At 45.4% G+C, this 23,215-nt stretch overlaps 1 protein-coding gene across 2 annotated transcripts in view; it reads right to left on the reverse strand.

Moving 5' to 3' along the window:
• SMG1 (SMG1 nonsense mediated mRNA decay associated PI3K related kinase) overlaps nt 1-4,365 on the reverse strand; it is a 54,657-nt gene extending 50,292 nt beyond the window's left edge. Inside the window, exon 1 of one of the 2 annotated variants that reach the window (XM_069870502.1) lies at nt 4,197-4,365. In XM_069870502.1, coding sequence (XP_069726603.1) covers nt 4,197-4,285 — 89 coding nt within the window. In that variant the 5' untranslated portion in view covers nt 4,286-4,365. The remainder of the gene's footprint in view (nt 1-4,196) is intronic. The other variant, XM_069870503.1, reaches the window with a different exon arrangement.
• Nucleotides 4,366-23,215: the final 18,850 nt, after the last annotated feature.

A 23,215-nucleotide genomic window follows, 5' to 3' on the forward strand; every position in this document is an offset into this window, starting at 1 on the left:
TCCCACTGACACACTTCAAACTCCTTTCATTTTTCTCATATCTCATTCTCCTGTCTTCACATTAAAAACAAAGGCTTTCACATTAGAAACTCGGTCTCCCCCATTTTACCTAAAAAACCCAAAAGAGCTCTTTGATCTCATACATTCCTAACCTTATCAGCATATTCAACACACTCAGATGTGAAAGGAGATCAAGAATTACTTGTTGCCAGTTCAAAATTGAACCCACTCCAGTTCAGCATCTCCCGCACACAGTCCACTGAATCTGTTCGCACAGTTTAGGACTCCGTTGACCTCTTCACAATGCACACCACAGCTGATACAGCATCCCATTCTCTAAGCTGCCTTCAAAACAGCAGACTATTTCTCCCTCTCTCTCTCACCGTATGTACACATCCACATCTCACTCTCCATGCTCTCCTCTCTCCCAGCTATCCCTGAAGAGATGGAGAAGCCTTACCAACTTCCATCCTACACAACTCTATAACCATTCTAAGGTAATTTCAGCAACATCCTCAAACACCTCTATGTTGACAGCTTTCAGGTCTCCCAGTTACAGATCTGCCCAAACTAAGATTTCAGCCTATTTCTAATAAACATTTTCTGTGTAACTTATTGTACAAGCAAATGCGGAAGAAAGCCTCTGTCTCAACTTTCCTTATACACAGCACCCACTCCTATCACACTGCTTGTCCAGCATTATGAACACCCAATAACCACAACTAGAGCTTGTCTGCAAAAAGACATGCCTCCACCCTTCACAGCCACGTAAAAAAACACTGCTCTAACCATCACTCTCTTGGTTCATTTGCTCTGACAAGTTTCTCTGCTCCCTGCCAATACCTCTCATTCTGTCTTCAGTTAAACACAGGTCACTCACCTTCAGTTATAAAGCACTAGCCAATACTGCTACCCTACTTAGCTTACAAGCTACCTGGAAGGAGAGTCATGTTTGTGCCTTGTTTCATTGTGTCTAGACCCACAGGGACCTAGGCAGTAACTTGGTTAACATGCTAACAGAAATTAGTAACCTGTAAGACTGACTTACATTGCATTAAAGGATACACTCCATTCTGAAGAACTAATTTCAGTACTGAAGCTACCAAGACACTTCTGGAACTCCTCAGACATGAAAGATTCTTTTTCACTTCTCCATATTCTCCCCTGCTAACCTACATTTATAGTAGGAGAGATGGAGAAGTCCCATTAATTAAAATCTTACCTCCCTTTTCTCATTTTCACCTACGAAAGACACGGTACATCCTGCACTTGCTAACCTACTGTACGCACGTGAAACTTGTTTGCCACCCAGAGAACATCCCATCAAAGGGAAGTATTGCTTGTTTCAGTAAATAATCAGCCTTTATCACTCTAACAAATTAACTCTACTCACATATGAGACCTGCACACTGACACGATTTTGTTATTCCCCCAAAAGCTGTATCAGGGAAAATGCAGTGAGATCTGTCAAACAAAGAGGAAAAAAGCCTTCTCAAAAAACCCTCACTGTTCTGTCACATATATCCAACATTTACCAAAAAAGTTTTTGTGTTGCCAGTAGAGTCTGGTACACCTCAGTATACTAATTAATATGCCCATACATATCAGGACAACTTCTTCTTCTGTAATACACAGCTCTATCCACACACACTGTAGGATAGACAGTTCACATGCATCAGGCAGATACAACTGCATTCATGCAGGTATAAAAAAAAAGAAATTGTAATTAAAAACTATTCTCCCTTAAAGAAGGACGTGTGCTCAAATTTCTAGTTCCACTGTTTCCATCCCAAGCCCCAATGCTGATCAGTATTTCTAAAAACTGAGAGGAATCTGGACTTCGTAATGAGAATCAATCTAGTTGTTTTCACACATACAAAAATGTGTATTTGAAAACACAATCCACCTGATAATATACCCTTGCATTAGCAGTTCCCTTCTCCTTTAGTAACTTGGAGTAACTACAATTACTGCAGCTTGCACCACTTTAGCCACATGCATTCCCTTTTCCAGGAGACATTTACCAGCAATATCACCTGCACTAAATGAAACAGTCAACAGAAGAGAAAGAGGAAAGAAAGAACACATGGGTATATTTTGTGTTGCAGGGTTTATCCAAAACGTTATCTCAAATAATAAATTAAAAAGAAACTTACTGCCAGTTTCACAAAACATATCTCCTTCAATCATGCATGTGAATCACTCAAAAATCGGTTAACCCCAAAACAACAAAGACTGATTTAATCTCTAGTTCGCCCTTTAAGTTCTTCAGGTAGACTCACAGGTTTCCTATTGCCAAAGCTATCTTTCTCATATTTAAAAAAGTTCAGCATAATATATAGAGAGAAATGTGCTCTGTGATTGTGTCTGTGTGACTATTTCCGATTCTTGAGCTCTCTTAACAGCTTCAGTTAGAGGATCAGGAAGAGGTGTTACCTATTTCTTAGAGCAGGAGCTTTAATAACACAGTGCAATGGAAACAGAACTAGGCCTTACCCATGCTATGAAGCTTCCCTAGTCTGCCACACTTTCTCTAGCGGCTTCACATTTTCTGTCCTGTGGCTTTGGGGACAATTATTTTAGCAGCCCAGCTCACAGCAGCTATACTTGAGAGCAAGGTAGCAGTTAAGAAGTAAAAGAGAGACCAGACTTCTTAAATCTGGACGCTACAAGATGTCACCAACACTTGCAAGTTTTTAAGTGAGGAAAAAATAGGAAGTTATTTGACCAAGCAGTTCGATAACAGAAGAAATTAGAACTTAAACAACCATACCACACACACCATTAAGAACTGAAGAGCTTCTAGTGTTAGCCCTTGAGGCTGCATTGCTAGCTGTTCAAGAAAAACAAAAGTTTCCTTCACAGTAAATACTGAAGTTACAGCCATGTTTTATAATACCTCCCTTCATATCCACCTAATTTAACTACTCTAAATCACATGTGACTGGGACTGTTACCTGTAAATATTTTCCCAAGCATGTGCTGCTCTGTGTTCTGCTGCAAATTTGAGAAGTAGGGCCCTATACTATGTTAAAATTTAAAAAACACTGAAAAAAACCCCAATTCTTCCACATTAAAAAAAATCAAGAAACATCAAGTTTATTTACAGGTTCTACATGACAATTTTGACTATTAAAATAGCAAAGCAGAGCAGTCTATCAAACATACTGGAAGCAATCAAGACCTGAAATGCCCTCTTCTACACTTGACTGAAGAATCACAGAATAACCAGGTTGGAAGAGACCCACCGGATCATCAAGTCCAACCATTCCTATCAAACACTAAACCATGCCTCTTAGCAGAAGTCAACAGACTTTCAATTTCACTTACTAAGAAATAAAGTACCAGGTACAGACACACCTTACAACCTAACACATTGCATAAGCTCTCACCCCAGCCTACTTACAGCTCAACTATTTTCCCCAGATAAGAACTATAACCATCATCCCCCCATACGATTTTATTAACCCTCAAACATGAGGGGTACGTCTGCTCCTCCGCAATTCCCTGCCAGCTGAAAACCGGACTGAGCAAACGCAGGTACAGAGCCTTCCCCCCTGCTGCCTGCGGGGATGAGGCAGCCCCTGGAGATGATTCTGCTCATCTGTTCCTCTCTTGTGAGACCTCATCTGGAGTGTTGTGTCCAGTTCTGGAATCCTCAACATAAGAAGGAAATGGAGCTGTCAGAACAGGTCCAGAGGAGGCTACAAGGGTGATGAGGGGGCTGGGGCACCTCCCATACGAGGACGGGATGAGAGCTGGGGTTGTTCAGCCGGGAGAAGGCTCCGAGGCGATCTTATAGCAACCTCCCAGTACCTGAAGGGGCTACAAGAGAGCTGGGGAAGGGCTGTTTAAAAAGGCTCGTGGTGATAGGACGGGGGGGAACGGGTATAAACTGGAGAGGGGCAGATTTAGACTGGATACAAAGAGGAATTTCTTCACGCTGAGGGCGGTGAGGCCCTGGCCCAGGTTGCCCCGGGAAGCCGCGGCTGCCCCAACCCCGAGGGTGCCCAAGGCCCAGCGGGACGAGCGGCTGCTGCAGCGGGAGGTTTCCCTGCCCAGGGCACGGGTAGAGCTCGATGGTCTCTCCGGTCGCTTCCCCCGGTTCCGGGGAGGGGCGCGCCCGGTGACAGCCCCGCGGGCCCGGCCGCCCCCCGCAGGCCCCGCCGCCCTTCCCGGCCCCCGCCCGCGCCCACCTGGGTTGCCAGTCATTCCAGCCGCGCGGGTGGTAGTGCTGCCTGCCGCCGGTGCCGCTCAGCCGAGACCCCGGGGCTCTGCGGCTCATTACCTTGCCCGAGACGGCATGGCCGGCCGGGCAGCGGCGCGGGGCAGGGGCGGCGGAGAAGAAGGAGCAGGGAGAGGAAGGAGAGGAAGAAGAGAAAGAAGAGGAGGATCAGGAGGAGGAGGAGGGGGCGGCGGGTGGTGGGTCGCGCCCCGCGGGCGGCCGCTGTGTCGGCGCAGGGAGGGGACGCGGCCGCGGCTGCCCGGGTGCTGCCCGCGCGCGGCACGCCGGGATGGCGGACATGGGCCGCCCGCCCCGCCGCGGGGCACGATGGGAGCGCCGCGCCACGCCCCCCCCCCCCCCCCCCCCCCCCCCCCCCCCCGCTGCCGCCGGGCCGGGACCCGCGGGGACACCGGGCCCTGCGCCCATCGCCCTGGCGGAACGGGGCGCACGCCTCCTCCCCGCGTTCCTCTGCAGGGCTCAGTGCTGCCCCGGGCCTTGCTGGAGTGTCTGACGGGCTCTGCTTCGTGCAAATGGATTAGCTCCTCAGACACAGGTTCCCCCCCAACAAGGAGTTCCCCCCCCTCCAAGAAGTTCCCCCCCCCTACACCACCTAAGGAGTTTTCCGCCCTAAGGAGTTTCCTTCCTCAAAGAGGTTCCCCCGCCCCCTTCCAAGGAGTTTCCCCCCACTCCAAGGAATTTCCCCCTTCAAGGAGTTTCCCCCCCCCCAAGGAGTTTCCCCCCCTCCAAGGAGTTTCCCCCCCTTCAAGGAGTTTCCCCCCACTCCAAGGAATTCCCCCCCCTTCAAGGAGTTCCCCCCCCCCCAAGGAGTTTCCCCCCCTCCAAGGAGTTCCCCCCCCCAAGGAGTTTTCTGCCCTAAGGAGTTTCCTTCCTCAAAGAGGTTCCCCCTCTCAAGAGTTCCCCCTGAAGGCGCTTTTCTCCTTAAGGAGTGTTTCCCTCCCTCAAGGAGTTTCCTTCCTCAAAAAGGTTCCCCCCCCCCAGAAGTTCCACCTGAAGATGCTTTCCCCCCCCCTTAAGGAGTTTCACCCCCTAAGGAGTTTTCCCCCCCAAAGAGGTTCCCCCCCCCGCAAGAGGTTCCCCCTGAAGACGCTTCCCCCCTAAGGAGTTTCTCCCCCACAGATGGGAATTTCCCCCCTCGAAGGAGTTTCTCCCCCCACTAAGGAGTTTCCCCCCCCCCAGAGTTTCTCCCCTCAGAAGTCTCTGCACTAACTATTTCCAACCTGTCACCCCTGTGTGGCTGCCAGGCAGAGCTCTGCTGTTGGGCAGGGGTCAGCAAAACGCTGACTAATCCCACACTAAAAAGTAACCGAACCCCAAAGATTTCTCCTTCTTCCTCCCTTCTTCCTCACAGTTGTTAAAAGGCAGTTCAAAAGCAGGATAGTGAAATAGTGCCTTTCTAAGCACGGATGATGTAAAGCGGTTGCTGCATCTGTGAGAAAGGCCTTTGGTCCCCAGTGTGGGGAAAGCCTGTGTGTGAACAGGAGGGCAAGTCTGAGGGGAGGAAAAAAGTCTCAGTTTGATAGATATTCTGAGTACATTTCCCAAACAGGTGTGAAGACTGAGGCATATTTTTATTTTTCCTGCAAGACCTGGAAAGTTACATTGACTGTTTTGATAAACCCAATTCCCAGCTGCAGAATCCTTCCTTGGTCATGAAAAATTGTGATAGTTTAGTCAGATACTCAGCAAAGAGAGCTGGGTAGATCAAACTATTTTTTTTTTTAATTGCAATATCCTTGATTTGAGACCACTGAGACCTGAGGGGACTTTTAAAATTCCTCTGTGCCTAGTATGCCACGGTTCCGTTGGTGACTGAGCTAAAATAGATGGCTTGCTGCCGCCTCCCTTGGATTCTGCTAGGCAGCCATCACCCTGATGATAGGTCTCATTAGCTCACAGTCCATAAGCAATGAGTGCAAGACGTGTAAAGACTTCAAAATCAATTACAGGACATAAAAATTAAAAATTACATCACAAAGCTTCATTGCAACCTAATGCCATTTAGATGCAGTGTGTCCCGGTGCCCATCAGGCTGCATTTCAACTGACATGCGCTTGTGTATCTGAAGCAAATCAGTTTTGCAAAACCAATCATTTCCATGAGCCATGATATATCATTTTCTCCCTTCTTTATAATTGAGATGGACATGCAGAATTACACAATATGCAGCAAAATTAGATTTTTATAAGGATAGCAACAATGCCTGCTGCAAATTTCCTCAGTGTTTCTGGTAAAATGTAGGAGATCCTCTGCCTCAGTGATGGAGCAGGTGATGATTGTTCTTTATATTTCATGACTGTGTAGTATCCCAAAGGTAACAACATGAATCACTTGAGGGGCAAGGTGATACTTGGAATATATATTTAATTGCCTTTCAAATTAATTTAGCAAGGGGAGACAAGAAAGAAAGCAGGCATACCATTACCAACAGCTGCCTGCGTATAGCAAGAATTTAAGAACCAGGGTTTCTGTGTTTGGCACAGTAAATTTTGTATCAGAAATCCTGTATTCTAGCGGTGAATTTGCTGCAGTCTGTGTGGTCTAATGCAGATCGCTCTTCTGTGCATAGTTGTCTCGGTTTGTAAAACAGATTAGTGATGTTCAGCTTTCTAAACTGCTGTGGCGCACAGCCTTAAAACTGTAAAATGTTATTTAGTTGACAAGTGAAAAGATATACTTGATCTGTTTCTATAAGGATGTTTATACTGTGAAATTCGAACGGTATTATAGTTGGTAGTTAAAATGCTCTTCAAGATCTGTGAGATAGAGCAATAATTATTTGTATAGCACTTTTTCAGTTGCAGATTTAAATCAACCACTTTGCAAAGATGGATAAGGCCATTCAGACATCACTCTATGAATGAAGAAACTCAGGGAAGCCGAGGCCAGGATTTTCAAAACTGCCTCCTAATTTTCTGTCTTCAAGTTTGGGACTTCCCTTTTGGATGTTTAGTGGCCAGCACGGACACCAGCTGGACCTGTAGATTATTGAGTCTTCTTAAAAAAATAAGTAAATAAGGTGTCTAAATCTGGATGTCCTCAAAACGGAAATATATGGACTTGAAAGACCTGTCTTACATCTCAGCATGAGTCAATAACACTGGCAGAGATATGTTTCCCATCTCACTCCTGAGCGTGTGCTCAATCCATTCCATCACACTGTCCACATCCATCTGAATGCAGAACTCTGGAGTGACAGACATCATGAATCATGCTTTGGCTGCTTTATAATTCATTCTGTTTAATACATAAAGGAAAGCTGTATTAATCGAAGCGTTATTTTTAGTTGGAATAAAGTGCAGATTGTATATATTTAATGTGCTGAAATAGGGCAGTAAGCACCGTATTGCATCTTTTACCCCTTACTAGTTTATTTCCTTACTAAGCAGTATGTCTAGAATAAAACAGCATGTGCTGGGGTTTATAAGTCACTTTTGGCCCTTGGCTCCCTCTGATCCATAATGAAACTACAGATTGAGAGAGAAGCTATTACCAACCACAAGAGGGAAAGAGAGGCTATTTCCTCTTCTGGAAATAGGACAGAAGCCAAGGAGCAAAGAAGTATTTAACTAGAGCAGAGAAGTACCAGATGCCAAGATCCTGTAGCCTGTATATTGCAGATGGATGCCTCTTAAAAATTCCAAAGGATTCCTAGAACAGTTATTCCCTATACTCGCCAATTCTTCTGTTTTGATGGCAGAATCCTGTTTTTATCGGTTGAATTTTTCAACTGAATGGCCCTCATCCACTATTTTCTGGACTTAGCAGCCTCCAAGCACGTGTGGTGTACGGCCAGTCTGTGCAGGCATGGAGAGCCTGGGGTGTCCAGAACATATTGTGCTTGCAGCGCAGGCACAGCCTGGCAGCGCATGCACAGTGGGTCCTCCAGGACTCCTATTGTTTTCTTCATTAAAAATGTCGGCAGGTATAACGATCTGTGGGGATTGTACTGCCAGGCAAAGCTACTGTCGATCATGAACAAATAGTGCAGTCCGCATCGGGGCTTACCTTGTTTCATCCAAAAATGAAGTTTTTCCTTATCCCATGGTTGTATTAACACAGAAATCCAATGTACAAGTAGTCCTAACAGCAAGGCATATTGAACCATTCTAGACTCTTTGTGTTGAAAATCTTTTTAATGCAAAAAGGTCCATCTTATATTTTAGAATTCCTTAATAAATCCTCTGTGATTTGAATACTAACAACAACCATCTTTTACCTTCTTTTCTCTATGCAAAAGACTAAGGAAAATAGTATTTAACTTTTTCAGAGTGTTTATGAAACCACTTAGAATTTAAGTGGGATAGCACAGGGAACCATCTGCTCCATTTCCTCAAGGTCTTTTAGAAGGTAACCTTTACTGAACAGTATTCCTCTGCATCAGTGCAACAAATACAATACGTTCACTTTCTTAGAACTTACATTTTTGCTCTTCTGGATTTCTTTAAGTCTATTACATCTTTAAAGCATTTTACATCTCCTAAGTAAGGAAGCAATATGTGCAGTATATGAGTAAATATTTGAGCTCCTGTCACCAATATTCATTACAGATTTATTATATCCTGGACTAAAGAAGTCTTTGGTTGTGTTTGTTGTTTTGGGTTTTTTTTCATTTTTTGTTTATTAACAGTATGCTTTTCTATTTATCAGTTACATGCTTCCTTAAATATCCTAGTCATCGTTTACGTTTTACCAGCAACAGCCATATATGTAAACCAAGCACTTCCATTTAAGCGACTGATTCCTAAACAAGCAGTCTTTGTAGTTACTTAGACCTGACACATACACAGCCTAAAACAGTTGCAAGTCTTGAAATATTTAGGTCTTGAAATGTCCAAGGAAAAACAGTAGACTAGTACGTATTTTGTCAATCCAATCAGCTATATTACCTCTGTTAAATTTCAGCCAGTGTACAAATGGCGAGATACCCAAAGCAGTAGTTCACGTGCTGGTCTTTCAGAAAGTAGAAACTGCAGCAATCCTTTTGTGAGTTTTGGAAGTCACACAAGGGGCCTTAGAGGAAAGTCATAATCTCCATGCAGTGTGTTATGTAGTTAAATTGACAGCATCATAGCGACTCGGTTAAAAAAATTTCTCAGTGTCTCTGAAAATCAAACTCCTGGTGGAACAGTCACATGTGTGATTGGTACGCAAAGCTGGCTGAGAATCAAATGTGCTTTTACTCATACGGAATATAATGTGTGACACAAGAAGCGGTTCCCTCTAATCCGTTCTATGAGACAGCACCATACTCCAAGTCCTGCCCAAGATGTTCTGTATCTGCAAGCTAGACAGCGTGGCTGCCGATTAGTTGATGTTGCTGCAAGGGTTGGCTGTTTGGACTGTTGGGAGATTTATGTTGCTTGCATTATTTCTGGAGAGCCTGGGCAGAAGCTTAATGAGAAATACTGCATCCTGCAAGAGTGAAAAGCTGAATCAGGACTTGAAAGCAATTGCATATTGCAAAATGCTGCACAAAGCTGGCATTCACTCTACTGCGCTGCAGAAAAAAACAAAGTTGGAGCAAGTAGCAGTTCTCTTTTACCAGGGATGCCAATAGTACAAGACTATTATGGGTGAAGCCCTCTTGAAAAATCGATAGTGTACTTGATACTTCACCTTTCCCAGTGAATCTGAGAATTTCTACCTGTTAAAATAACTGCTCTCCCACACAAATTTTTATGCTGTTCAGACCCAAGCTTATGTCATGTTTGTTGAAGGGGTTATTTGAAAGAGGCTGCCAGGAAAGTATCAAGCCTTTAAGGCATAATAAGCCTGGGGAAATTTGTTTGGACGGTATAATGAATCCAACTTGTTAATTTAGTTCAGCTTAATGCTTGTTGCAGATACTAGAGTGCTATGACAATTAAAAGAAAAATTGGTCTAAGAGGTGCCGTACAATTAGAAGTGAAACATGCAGTAAACTTCCCCAAGGTATTTATCCTTTAATCTCCTCTCATTTTAACTGGGTTTTTTAGGCTTTTTTTCCCTGCCTGGTTTTTAATGTGTTTTAGGTCTCAACCTGATCAAGTCCTTATCTCTCCATCTTTCCTTGAAGCTTCTTGAAAAGCTTTGATGATATCACTAGAGATGTTACTTGGGTCATACTCTGTATGACAGCTTGATATGCAGCCTTTATGAGAAAAAGACATAGTATCAAAACACAAAAGCGAGGATCAGAGTCAGAGAGAGATTTAAACATCAGGTCCTTAGCCACCAGAGTTCACTGCTCTGACCCATGTGGTCTTCCATGGGGCTGATTTTATATATGAAGTACAACCATATTACCTGTCAATCCTACACATATTTCTCAAGTCCCACTTGGATTTTCTCACAGCCCTTCTGAAGGGTGTTTTGGTGGAAACTCATATGTTGAGGGCTTGACCACCTAGCTGGCAATGGGACCAAAAGTTATTAATAGAGGCTGCACAACCCACCCACTGGCCAAGGGACCACGTAAGCTCTGCTTCCATGAGAAACCAGCGAAAAAGACGGGTTTTCATGCCTCTGGATGTTTGGATGAAGAGAAGGAAGATAGCAGATCTTATCATGCAGTATTGACATGTTATTTTAAATATTTTTTTGCGATTTACACGTAATGGATAGACTTTACTCCCCAATACTTGTGATGTCTTCTGTAAAAAAACATGTTATTCTATTAAACTCTGTATATTGTAAAGATTTCTAGGCAGAAATTACATCTTTCCTTACGTTTAGCACAGTAAGACTTTCATCTAGTTAGGATCTTGGAGCACAACATAACATTAAATCTAATAATCCTGCTGTAGAAGAGTCCAAGCACCTGAAGTCAGTGGGAGTTCAATTATTTGAAACAGAAAGAGCCCTTAAACAGAGCACATCTCTCTCCTCTTTTTCAGTGTTTTTCTAGACCATGGTTTAGGCTACGCTTTTGCCCTGTTCTTGTAGCACAGCCATCCTCCTTTGACTACAGCCCTTTAACCCAAAGGCCTTTTAACTGATACGATCAGCCTTGCATTCAGCTAGAAAGTGATCAATAAGTGACATAAATTTATTGCCATCTTTCATCTAAGTTCCTTCAAATTCTTGTTTAATTAGGTTGTTTTCAGTCAATGGTTTAGAATCACTTAATACTCTCAGTTCCTTGAACTCACTATTCCTCAGTCTTCCTGATAGGACAATCATTGTGAACGGATAAAATTAACCTTGAAATAATCAGTATTGCACAAAGATAATATTTCATCATAGTGCTTTTTTCTTGTTATTTCTGTTCATTGAATATAAAAACATACAATGTTTTGCTCTCTCAGCTCATTCATTCAGATGTTTTTGTAAAACACTGGCACTAGAAGCTGCCCTGCGTTTATTCCATGTCTGATGTGCCCATTAGTTAAACACCTACTCTCCAGATAAATGGAATTCAGCTCCAAGCATGTCAACCCGGTCTACCAACCCCTTAATGATGTGTTCGCAAATCCATAAATCCTGGCTGTACACTTTTCACCAACACACAGCTAAAGAACAAGCTAAGCATTTAAATGCTGAGAAGAAAACCCATGATAGGACAAAAAGTGGCACTGAGAAATGTAGCAGCACGAACCAGAGCTGCACAGATAATTGCTGCTCAGGCATGGGTACCCTGCTGAAATGCATCTGTGTGTAGGACATATACATATGTTCTCATACACACTCCAGATCAACACCATTTATTTCTTTTACATCTGGAATCCGGGTTGAAAGGAGAACATCTAAGTTTTAATGAACTATATCCTTTAAATATTGAACTTTGTAAGATTAAAAATGACACAGAAGCAAATGACAAAGTAGCTCATCGCTTCTTAGACACACTGAAATCAATTGGTCAAGGTAGTTTTTTTAAGGCATTTCCATCTCCTTGTCATTCTCCACAGCCTGTGAGTGTGTTGGCTGCAGCACGCTGGCTCCCTGACTCTGAGGATTCTTCCAGCACATTTTCAGCTCTGTGCTGCTCTGAGCCATGCTGTTACATTCCAGATGACATAAACGCAGCCCAATACATATCAGGGAGAGGCACGTCAGCATGGTAGAGCAGCTTCACATGTAACTGACTGGTTTTTTATATCTGTGAATGGAGAGTGATTTGCATAAGTGACGGGTTATATGAGATTCTTTTCAGTTCCCCAAACCATACTTTATTACAAATCACATGTTTTTTGTGAAATATGTAAATTTGATGTACATTTTTGCAAAATGCCTGAATTGATTGATTATTCCATTTTATTTATGTATTTAAATTATTTTAGCTGGGTTCAGCTGTTCTTAGTATCTGCTGCGTGTTTCTGGCTCTGTGTCACACTGAGGTGGTGATTTGGAGCCTGTCTGTCTGCTTAAGGATTCCCGGGTGTGGGTGGGCTCTGATCTACCAGAGGGACTTACAGTCCCCATCGCTGAGCCCTCCTATGACCTTCTAGCCCCAGTAACCTAATGCAGTATATCTGTCCCTGAGTTACTGCAGGGCACAGACCAACACATTAACGCAAACTGGAACTGAGGTTTATGCTAATATGTCAGACTGTGCACTGGAGCAGGGAAACAGGGCAGGGAGCTGGGAACTGCAGCCTCAGCTGCCACCTCAGCATGAACTGCACAGCTACTGAGAGGGCCTGTCACTCCCACCTTGAAAACGGAACTTTATTATTTTATAGACTGCCCTATTTCTAATTTTTGCCTGCTCACTTGCATCCAATTTGAAAGGGGTCTCCCCATGGTACCGAGTCCCTGTTGGACCAACTTGCAAGGATTATTTTCCTGCCTGTTTGAGAAGGATGATACCCTGGTATGCTCAAACCCACTGCTTGCTGGCCCTTCAGCCCAGCAGTGACTGCTTTCCTGTGTACCAGATCTTGTAAACCACAAATGATAACTTCTCGGGTTTCTTGGTAAAGCCTACAATTCTGTATTGGCCAAAGTGGCTTGAGTGCACGGTGCCCGCACACAGTTCGGTTCCTCCAGCCTGCTAGTGCCACTCCTGCTGCTGGGATGATGCTGCTTCTAGTGCCACCACGCTGCCACTCACTGGGATTCAAAGCGCCACCACTAGAGTGACACCAGCTTGGAACGGGCACGCAGCCTTCATCTGCGGCGTCCGGACACCTGGTCCTGGTCAAACCAAGCCGCAGTTCCTCCCTCTCACCGAGCACCTCCACGCCACAGCCTCACTGTGTAGTTCCCTCTCCCCTGCCCTGCGATGACGGCCAGCAGAGTGGTTCTGTTTATCTCTCTTGCACCATTAAAGGTTGATTTAATCTGTTTTTCTGCATGTAGTATCCATGAAAGACCACCATACCTGCATTCTCTGCCCCAGTCATCCAGTTTGTGAGCTTATCATGCTCTTACGCTAGCAAGTCAGTCTCTCTTGCTATTTGGGGAGCTGTCTCTTAATAGCCTTCCTGTAATTATGTCTCCCCAAAATAAATCATAAGGAAATCCTTAAGGACTCCAGAATTACAGTTCACCTACACCATGCAAACACTTACTCCTTGACCTGAAACGGTCTTTTTACCAGAGATAGCAACGACATGAGAACTCAGTAGAAAATAAGCTGAAGACCTGTAGAATAAGAAGGGCTTGGACTTGAAAAGCCATGCCAAGAAGCCAGAGCAAGGCTTTGGCTACTTCCCACGTGCAAAGTTTGCCTCAACTTCAAAAGTGTCCGCAGTGGAGCCACCTTGTCCTAGCCCCGTCCTCCCAGCTGAGCTGTGCCAGGTCAGAAAGTCTCAGCACAGGCCAGGCTGGACAGTGCAGGTGAGAGGCCAGAAATTAAAGAATGTTCCTCATTCTGAGCAGTGAGTTATGAAAAACACATTCCTCATGGGGCACTGGGAGTTGCTAAATGAGTTTCTGATAGTCTCCATAGCAATGGAAAGGCATACTAAGAAGAGAAACCACAGAGAAGGTATTTGCCAGAGATACGTCTCCTTGACAACACCAGAGGTTTGAGACTGAGAGCTCTGCCTCAAGGAGCGAACGCGGGATCCTCGCGTCCTGCTCTTCCGAAGTGATTCAGGACATCAGAACAGGCTACTCTAAATAAAAGCAATGAGCACCAAGACAAGAATAAATGGAACCACTAATACCAGGAATGAAACTATCACGAATTTACATGAACTGGAAAGATATGCTTGGGTATATCGGTTCCTTTGTCTACCTATATCATAGAATCATAGAATAACAAGGTTGGAAGAGACCCACCAGATCATCGAGTCCACCATAATATGAATTACATATGAGCTGCAAAGTCAAATACTCAAAAATTATCAGATTTACTACCGGTCATGCAGCTGTCTCCAGTCCTCCTGTTTCTTTGCCTGAGGAGGTATTCCTTAATAACATGATCAAGGGGGGTATTTCTGTAGGAGCCCTGCCTTGTTCAGAACACTAGGCAGATGATGCTTACCAATATTTTGTCTTTCCCTTGTTGTTTGATAGCTTGCCTTAGGCCTTCTTTATTTCACGCTATACAAACATTTTCACAAAGACAGAATAAATTCTTTCATGACAATTTATGCAGCAGTTATTATAGCAGCAAAGTTAAATGCTACCAAACAGGAATAATGCTAAAAATACTGGCAAAAAAACCCCACAACCCTGTAACTACAAAGGAAAAAAAAAAAAGCAGGAAGAAGCAAGCCAAAACTATTCTACAGCTACACGGTTTACCCACTCACCTGCAGCTCTCCAGCAGCCAGCTAACCCAGCTGTTAGTTTTGCTCTCTTTTCTCTTTCTATTTACCCAGATTTTGGTGAGGTTTCCCAGCCCAGGAGTACCCAAAGGTGTCCCTCACATCCCCCTCAGCCCCTCCTGAGAGAGATGGACTTAGCTGTGTGCTCCGTAAAGGAACTACGTTACTTGGAGCTGAGAAATATAATTAATAAGTAATATCAAAATAAGCAGGGCATCACAGCTCAATTCTGGGTTCTCTCAGTGAACTCTGAGGGCAGGCGCTGCTGTACAGACTTGGGATTATAATTTTATAGCAAAGTAGAGGGCTTGGTTTATTCTTCCATCACATGCTGAATACTAAGCAAAGTCCTTACCATGGTTTATCATATTACTGGTGAAGATAAACAAAGTGTGGTATTTCCAGGCATGCAGCGCATTGCAAAGCAGGAAGTTCTGTCACTTTTGTAATAAATAAAACCCTTGCTAAGGTGTTTGAAATGTTGTTGAAGTTAAATCATATTGATTCTCCCATCCTGCTTGTAATTAAAGGAAGTAATTGCTCTGTGATTGTTTAGGCAACTTAAAATTAATTCTGTTGTTACACCCTACTTTGGTTATTAGCTGAAGAATGCAAATCTCCCAGGACAGTTGACTAGTTCCTGCAGTCTTCCTCCTCCCTCCCTCCCTGCTGACTCTTGCCCGCCTTGGAGTTTTCAATATTTCCTGGAAACCAGGAGGAACGTATGAATCTTCTGGCAATGTCAGCAAAGAGGACTTTTACTGTTCGCTACAGTCAGCTGAAAAAAATTTTAAAAAAAAGAAAACCAAGAAAAACGGAAACCAAGGTGAGAACTTGGGGGCCAGCAGGCTCTAGTCTGGAAGTGATGGGTTCCCAAGACAGGAGAGTCGTTAAGGAGCCCTTCCTTCCCTCAGAGCAGCTGCTGCTGAATCCTGGCAGGTCATTCTGGGCAACTGTTTGCTCCTGTAAGAGGGAAAGGGCCACCAAGGCACAAGGATGAATTCACAGAGAGCTGGGGCTCACTCTACAGCCGTAATCACTGGTGCAGTGCAAAGTACAGTCATGTTAACTTTGGGCTCATGCAACACATCCTCTGCTAGCAGGCAACTTGATTATTTCCTTTTATCTTTCGCAGCATACGTCTCATTTTCTACTTGAAGAAGTGGAATTTGTTTTGCCGTTAGCCCAAAGCTGCCCGTACGGCCCCAGAGGAAGCTTTGCTTCCAGAGACCGTGATGTCATCAGTGCCTTGGACCTGGCTATTCTGGACAGCGTGTGCCAGGCACTCATGTGCCAAATGAAAAACAACAATGGCAAAATACTCCATGGCCTGCCAACAAGACAGACTGTATCGCACGAGGCGCCTGTGTGTGAAGCCAAGTAAATAAACAGCACTTGAAGAGAGCTTCAAGACACATTCATCAAGAGAGCCCAAACCCAGCAAAGGGGCAAGTCGCAGAAAAGATAGCACATCTGAGAAGTAAGAGAGATTTCCTTAATGCCTTTTATTGACGTGTGCAAAGCTGACAGACTCCATAAGCCCAGGGACACATCCCGTCCACCTTGTGTGAGTAATACCATTTGTCTTGTGGTGAGAAATGACTCCACATCTGCTTTGGTTTAATCTAGCAGCTCCCCGGTCCTGGGTTTCTTTCACTGTTGCTGCAACATACCCACCCCTGGAGAGGGGAGCAATAGCCTGAAATACAGCTCAGCAGTTCCCCACGGCGAACAAGAGAGGACACCTTTACTGTTCCAGGCTACGGCAATTGCTCAAGCCTTTCAGAGGTCAAATATTCTCTTTGAAGTTAAGGGAATCCATACATAAAGATTTATATGGCCCAGCCTAATACATTGATGGGGATGGAGCCTTGCTCAACTTCAGCTGAGCTGTGAAAGCCTCAGCACAGACATCTCTATCCCAAATGTGCAGTTTGGGGTTTGAGGATGTGTCCTGTCATAGAAAGAGCACAAGCTCCTGGCGAGATGTTGAGAAACGTGGTATGAAAAACAGAGTTGGAAAGCAAATGAGCAGAAGCAAGTCAATACACAGCCTGCCAAAAGCAGAAGCAGTTTTCAAACTGATGATAGCTGAAAGTAGGAAACAGTTATTGTGCCCTGGTTCTATTCCCAGGTGTGGTCCATGACTCTGTAAGTTACAGATATTAGACAAATGCATTTCTAGAAACACCTCCAGCCATTGGCAGCCTGGGGAAAGCTTGCCACAAGCCAGCAGGATCATCTGCTAGTTGCTACGTGGAGATGCTGTTATGGACCAAGGTGGTGATCCCAAACCTGGATTTAGATTACTGCAACCTCAGGAAGTCTGGATGGAACTGTCACCCCATCTCACCATGCAGGGCAGATCCCAGTAGCTCTGCGGGGTGCTGGAGTCCCCACACTCCCTCTTCCCCCCAGAGCAGCTCAGGCGACTGGATCACAGGAGCCGGCTCTGTTCTGCCGTGCCCATGCAATTCTTGCTATCATCAGCAGATGGCCAAATATTACCACATATCCATAACATTTACATCAAAAAGGCCACATCATAGGGTAGAAAACGCCTTTCCTTGCCAGAAGCATTTATTTATAAAGTGGCATATGTACACTTGGCATTTACCTTTCTCTGTGCAATATTACTGAACGTGTGACGAACATTAACACTCGTTTCCTTTCCGACACTTAACTTTCTTGCCAAAGTAAAGAATGTTAAGCAAACAAGTAGTAGGATAAAGCTCTGCCCTAAACCACCTAAATATTACTTCTTATTTCAAATTTATTTTACAATAAATAAAAAAAAAAGGCCTAGAACTGGCTGAAGTGAAGCCAACGCTCGCAGCAGAGCAAAGGTGCTACCCCACAGCACAAGAGGAGATTGGAATTTGAACGCAGAAAGTGTTTCATTAAAAACGTCAAAAGGCCCAGCAAGGAGTTGTTTTTGCAAACGCGCATTTTTATAGTTTTAGTTGTTTTGGAGAAAGGCACACAAATCCCTTTTCACGCTGCCTTGCGAGGGCAGAGGGGCTTTAACTTCACACTTTCAGTGTCTGAAAATAATCAATATTGGCACGGCACTAAAATGACTAATAGCAAAAAGCCAAGGAACAACCTTCCCAGCATCACCTCGGGGCACGCCTGCGCGGTACACGCGGCGGGGATTCAGCCAGGGCACGTGCCGGACAGTCAGAATCGTCCGGCTGTACCTGGCAGAGGAACTGGAGCACCGACACAGCAGCATTTAACTATCCTCTGCCTTCTTGGGACCATGACACACACATGCAACCGCGTTTTCCTGCTTTGGCCAGGGCTCTCAGGCCAGTGTTGCTGTTGTCTGGCAGATTCACCCATCCAGGGCCGGCCAGTCCTTCTTCCCTGTGAAATGTCTCCACACCCAAGCACCCCCACTGCCTTCATCTTTCCAATATGGTCTGTGCCTAGAGACCCCTGGCTCTGCATCACTGAGTGCGCTCCCAGACATCAGTCCTACGTGGTGAGGAGGGGCAGGAACAGGAGCTGCAGCGTGGACCTGGTGGTCCTGGGGAGACAGGAATGTGATGTGCCCAGGAGGCACACACAGCCTCAGCTTGGTTTTTCAGATTTATGATACCATGCCAGATTTCCCACTTTGTGCAACCTCCAGTATTTGTTCATGTCCGTGCAAAAGCTTTTAATCACTCTTGATGAGTACTGTTTGCACTACCCTGGAATTTGAAGAGAATTAAAGGTGCTAATGAGGGGCTGCTGGGGAAGTTCTTGTTCTGCAATAGCTCAAAAAAAGAGAGTGCTGAGCACCAGCCCACAGTCAAGGATGGCATTGTGGTGGTGGATGCTCTACTGCAGCTGCTTTCTGCCCATCTGCCAAGGTTTTTTTCTTTGCCACCTGATACCAAAGACCTACCCTGACCCTTTATGGAGGCTCCTTGGGGCAGACTGAGCCGTGCTGGCTGGTCCTCTGCACAGCGCACCCCGAAGAGACACCGTCCAACACTTCCACAGGGCAAGACCATCCCTAAACAGAGGCTGAAGGACATCTTTGCTGACTAAATGACCTCTTCTAGTAAATCCTAGGAGGAGCTGCAATTTCTGACCTTTGGAAGGCTGCAGTCCACATGCAGACATCACTTTGCTAGTGGCTGGGATGTGCTTACAGCCACGCAGCAGCTTCGGCTCCTGCCATTTTAGAAATCACTCCCTAAAAGTGGGGGGTTTTTTTTGATTTTCTTTTTTTTTTGGTTTTCTTTTTTTTTTGTGCATTGTATTTCTACCTACAGTAACTCATTTCAGGATTTTCCAGCTTTAAAAGGAGCCTTTCAGGGCATGGAGACTTGAAAGAATTTTTTATTCAGCTTAATGTGGTTACAGAGTTATCTGTGGCTCAGCAATCTGATTTAAACAATTTAAGCAAATATAATTTAAGTACCAAACTTTTCAATTTGAGAAAATAACTCCCTTTGTCTTCTGAGAGCCCTATGATGACCAAGGGTATCACTGACTTTGTGACAAACGTAATTCCACTCTTGGACACCAGCAAGCTGAGGAGGCGGTTTTAGAAGTGTGCAATTCTATATATGTCAGAGAAAACAGATCATCTGAAAGTAAAATGGCTTTCCAAAGAGAAAGCAAAGCATCCTGCCTATCTTTACCTTTTTTTTGCACCACGTTTTCTGGGCTGCAGGATGGGGACTTCCACAGGGGAATATTTTGAGCTGGAGCCTTTTCTCCATGCCTGTTCCCAAACAGAGCAGACCCAGAGGAAAGGGCAGGGGGGTCAGCTTGGAAGAGGGGATGCAGGCAGCCCCCGAGGCTGGTGGGTGCAGGAGAGATCAGCCCCAGGAACCCCTGTCCCCAGCCCCACACACCCTAGAGCTGGTAGGTATTCAGGCTGTGACCAGGGGGAAACTACAAGGTAATCTCCACACATGTATTAATAACCACCTGCTCCTATCCTAATCGTGCCAGCCACGGGGTGGCTGCTAAGCAACTAAACCCTGGAAAAGAGGCACTTTTGAGATAATGCTAAAAATAGTCGCCGGCAGGCGAGACGGAACAAGCTGCCGTGGTGGGTGACGTCAAGTTTCGTACTGTTGCTCTCCCTGCAGTCACTCAGACGAGTCCAATGACGTGGCAGGTTCCTCCAGGCCTCCCTGGGGACCAGCATCGCTGGCGGTTCCTGACACCCAGAGCTCAGCGCAGCCCCCAGCAGCAGCCCCAGCCGCTCGCCCTTGGAGAGCCCGCAGGGCACCAACATGGCCTTTCCCTGCCTGGGCTGGAGCCTAGCTTGACGTAGAAAGGAACAGAAAGGGGGTAGCGAGCAAATCCAGTGTTAAAAGGAGAAATTTGATTAAACTGACAAAATCACACACACGATTGGAAATTACAAAGAACATCTAATCTACGACTTCAGTACAGAGGACAGGCAGAGCATGCACATCCCTTGCATCCCTCTGTCTTTCCATTTTCATTTCTTTTTCTTTTCATTACAGTTCTTGAATGATGGCTGAAGCCAGCTCAGCTGCCACCTGCGACCACCTCTCAGGCATTTCTTTCGGCAGCAAGAAATTTCCTGAACGCCCCCTTCCTCGACGAGCAGCAGCCCCGCTCCACCTCTCTTAACCACATCGGTGAAATTACTAGACTGAAAATAGCCCCAAGCCCCCTTTTCCTGGGGTTATTCTGGCCCAGGTGTGCTCACACCGAGCCCTGTGCCAGCCCCCCGGATCCCAGCAGGGATGGGGTGCGATGGGGGTGCCCACTGCCTGCGAGAGCTCTGGGCAGGGAGAGGTGTGTTAGTCACAGGCGTTGGGCAACCCCGTCTCCACCTCCTTGCAACACCAAGCACAGGAACAGAAAATCCTGGGCAGGTGCTACCCCACGTTCCTGCATTTAAGGATGACTGATTCTTTAAATAACGTATCTGAGGGATGCGCTTCGCTCCTTGAATTATCACTTTCTTCTAAAACAGTGACCCAAGATCACAGGGAACCGATAAGCAAAGCTGCTTAAGTAGAGAACAGCATCAAACCCCCCCTGTTCAAGCCAGTGGAGGCAGAGGAACATCCATACTCAGCAGAGCCCCATGCCACCCACTGAAGCACAATTGCAAGGACCGGTAGGAGCTTAACCCCGTCACTCCAGTAACCCAGACGAACACCTTTAGCATGGGTTACTTCTGCCTCATCTGACCTGACAGATCAGCATAAAGTCTTCGGTACCAGCCTTGTGAGCACCTGCAGCAGGTCTCCCAGCACTCCCCACAGAGGCACCTGTAACAGCGCTCCCCCTTCTCCCTGCCCTCCTCCCCTTAAACTGCCCTGAACAACCCCAGGGGTGCAGTTCTCCCGGCAGGTGACGTTTCCCACCTGCAGCCCACACACACTGTGTGAATCGACTCCTTTGGTTACCCAAAATAAGCCCCAGGAGAAGGGAGCCAGATCAGAAGAGCTGACCCGCTCGCTCTTTCCAGGATCATAACACAGGAAAACAAACTCAAATGGAGAAAGAGCAGAACTAGAAACTGAAGTTGCAAATTGACTGCAGAGGAAACAGCCTCTCTGCAGCTAGGGAGAGGGCCATAAATTCCCCAGTGAGGATAAGCAGGGACGTGGGTGCTCGTGTGTCTTGCAAATACCAATGTCACTTTCAGTGGGAGCAAAAGCTAATTGATCTTTAACACGTAGCACTTAATTTCAATGCCTTTTGTACATCAACACTACTACTGAAGCAAATACCAGATTTTACTAAAATGAGTATGCGTCAACATATTGATGATTCACATGCCCCGTTGCAAAGGGAGACTCTGAATTAGAATCATAGAATAACCAGGTTGGAAGAGACCCACCGCATCATCAAGTCCAACCATTACTCACAAGGATTCTGCTTTGGTGGTTTTTATCCAGCAATGATAGAAATAGACCAGCTGGAAGTTCTGGTGTGTCCCAGGTCTTTCTTGCTCTTACTCTGAAGCTGAAGTCCCAGCACGTTTGGAAAGAGATTTCCAAGCGAGAAATATTGTCAGTGTCAGATGCACACACACAGCATTGAAAATCTCAAGGCAGCAGTTCTAAAACTTTCAACAAACCCAAATGGAGAGGGTTCAGCCAAAATAAGATACCTGTAAATGTTTTACACCAGGCTTTTCTTTACTCTTCCTTGGCTCTCCCTGCAGCTGAAGCGTGCCGGTGATGTTACAGCACGAGGAGCACTGGGAAAGCGATGCTGCCCGGGACCCACAACTGCCCAGCCGGTGGCTGCAGACTGCTGCAGCTCCACATCTATTTCCCTCTTCTCTTTATGGCTTACTTTGACTGAATCATCATTAAAAAGCTGAGGGGTTGATACCTCACATCTGTGAAGTATAAAGAAAGACTTTAAGAGACATCTTGCACCATAAATGTACTTGCCAGTGCTGGTCTATATCTAGGTGATAAATGAAGCCCAAGACACTTGAAAGAGCTCCTTAATCTATGAAAAGCAAACCAAAGCAAATAATCCTTTGTAGTTTTATTACACCATCCATCCAATTTCTTTTACTCAGCTTGCAAACGTATTCATGGCAGATGGGCAGGCTCTGGTTTCCAGCCTGGTGGGGTTTGAGGGTGGGATTTGTTGCAGAGGCACCAGCAAGGCTGAGAGACAGTGAGGTGAAAAGCAGGGAACCAGCTTCAGCTGCCCTGGAGAAAAAGGGATGTGGAGGCACAGCTTCAGATTGAGCAAGAGGTACCTGGACCCTCAAGGGATCTCTCTTCCTAACTTGCTTCTGCAAGACTCTCCTAGGCACTGCAGCCATCAGAGTTTGGTTTCTCTTCTAGGAGCATAAATGCTGTTTTATAAGAGGTATTATGGCATCCCAAGCCACCTCTGAACTGCCTGAGCACCAGTAACTCTCAGCAAAACCTTCAGCAGTTCTGGATTTTCTGGTTTCTGTTCTGAACCACCTTTCCCTGCCACAGCCCTGACTCACCCTGGACAGCTGGAGGGCTTCTTTTAGTCTAGTCTCCTATCGCTCTTTCAAGGAATACAGGAAGAGATTCTTGCTCTACACTCACGGAACGTTTGAAAAGAAATGACTCGAGGGAGCAGGGTTAGCAAAAATCCAACCTTTTGCCCAAATCCTTTGTGCCAGAACACTTTTACCATTTTTAACATTTTAACCATTAGGGCATATTCAAGTCCTTAGTGGGTGAAAGGGAAGGGAATACTCCTGGGGCAGGTGCATGGTGCATTTGCTAATAAAAAGCATTAGAAGGCAACTGAATAGGATTTTGCAGTTGAAACA

The sequence above is a fragment of the Phaenicophaeus curvirostris genome, chromosome 16 (assembly GCF_032191515.1).
Source record: "Phaenicophaeus curvirostris isolate KB17595 chromosome 16, BPBGC_Pcur_1.0, whole genome shotgun sequence".
Lineage (NCBI taxonomy): Eukaryota > Metazoa > Chordata > Aves > Cuculiformes > Cuculidae > Phaenicophaeus > Phaenicophaeus curvirostris.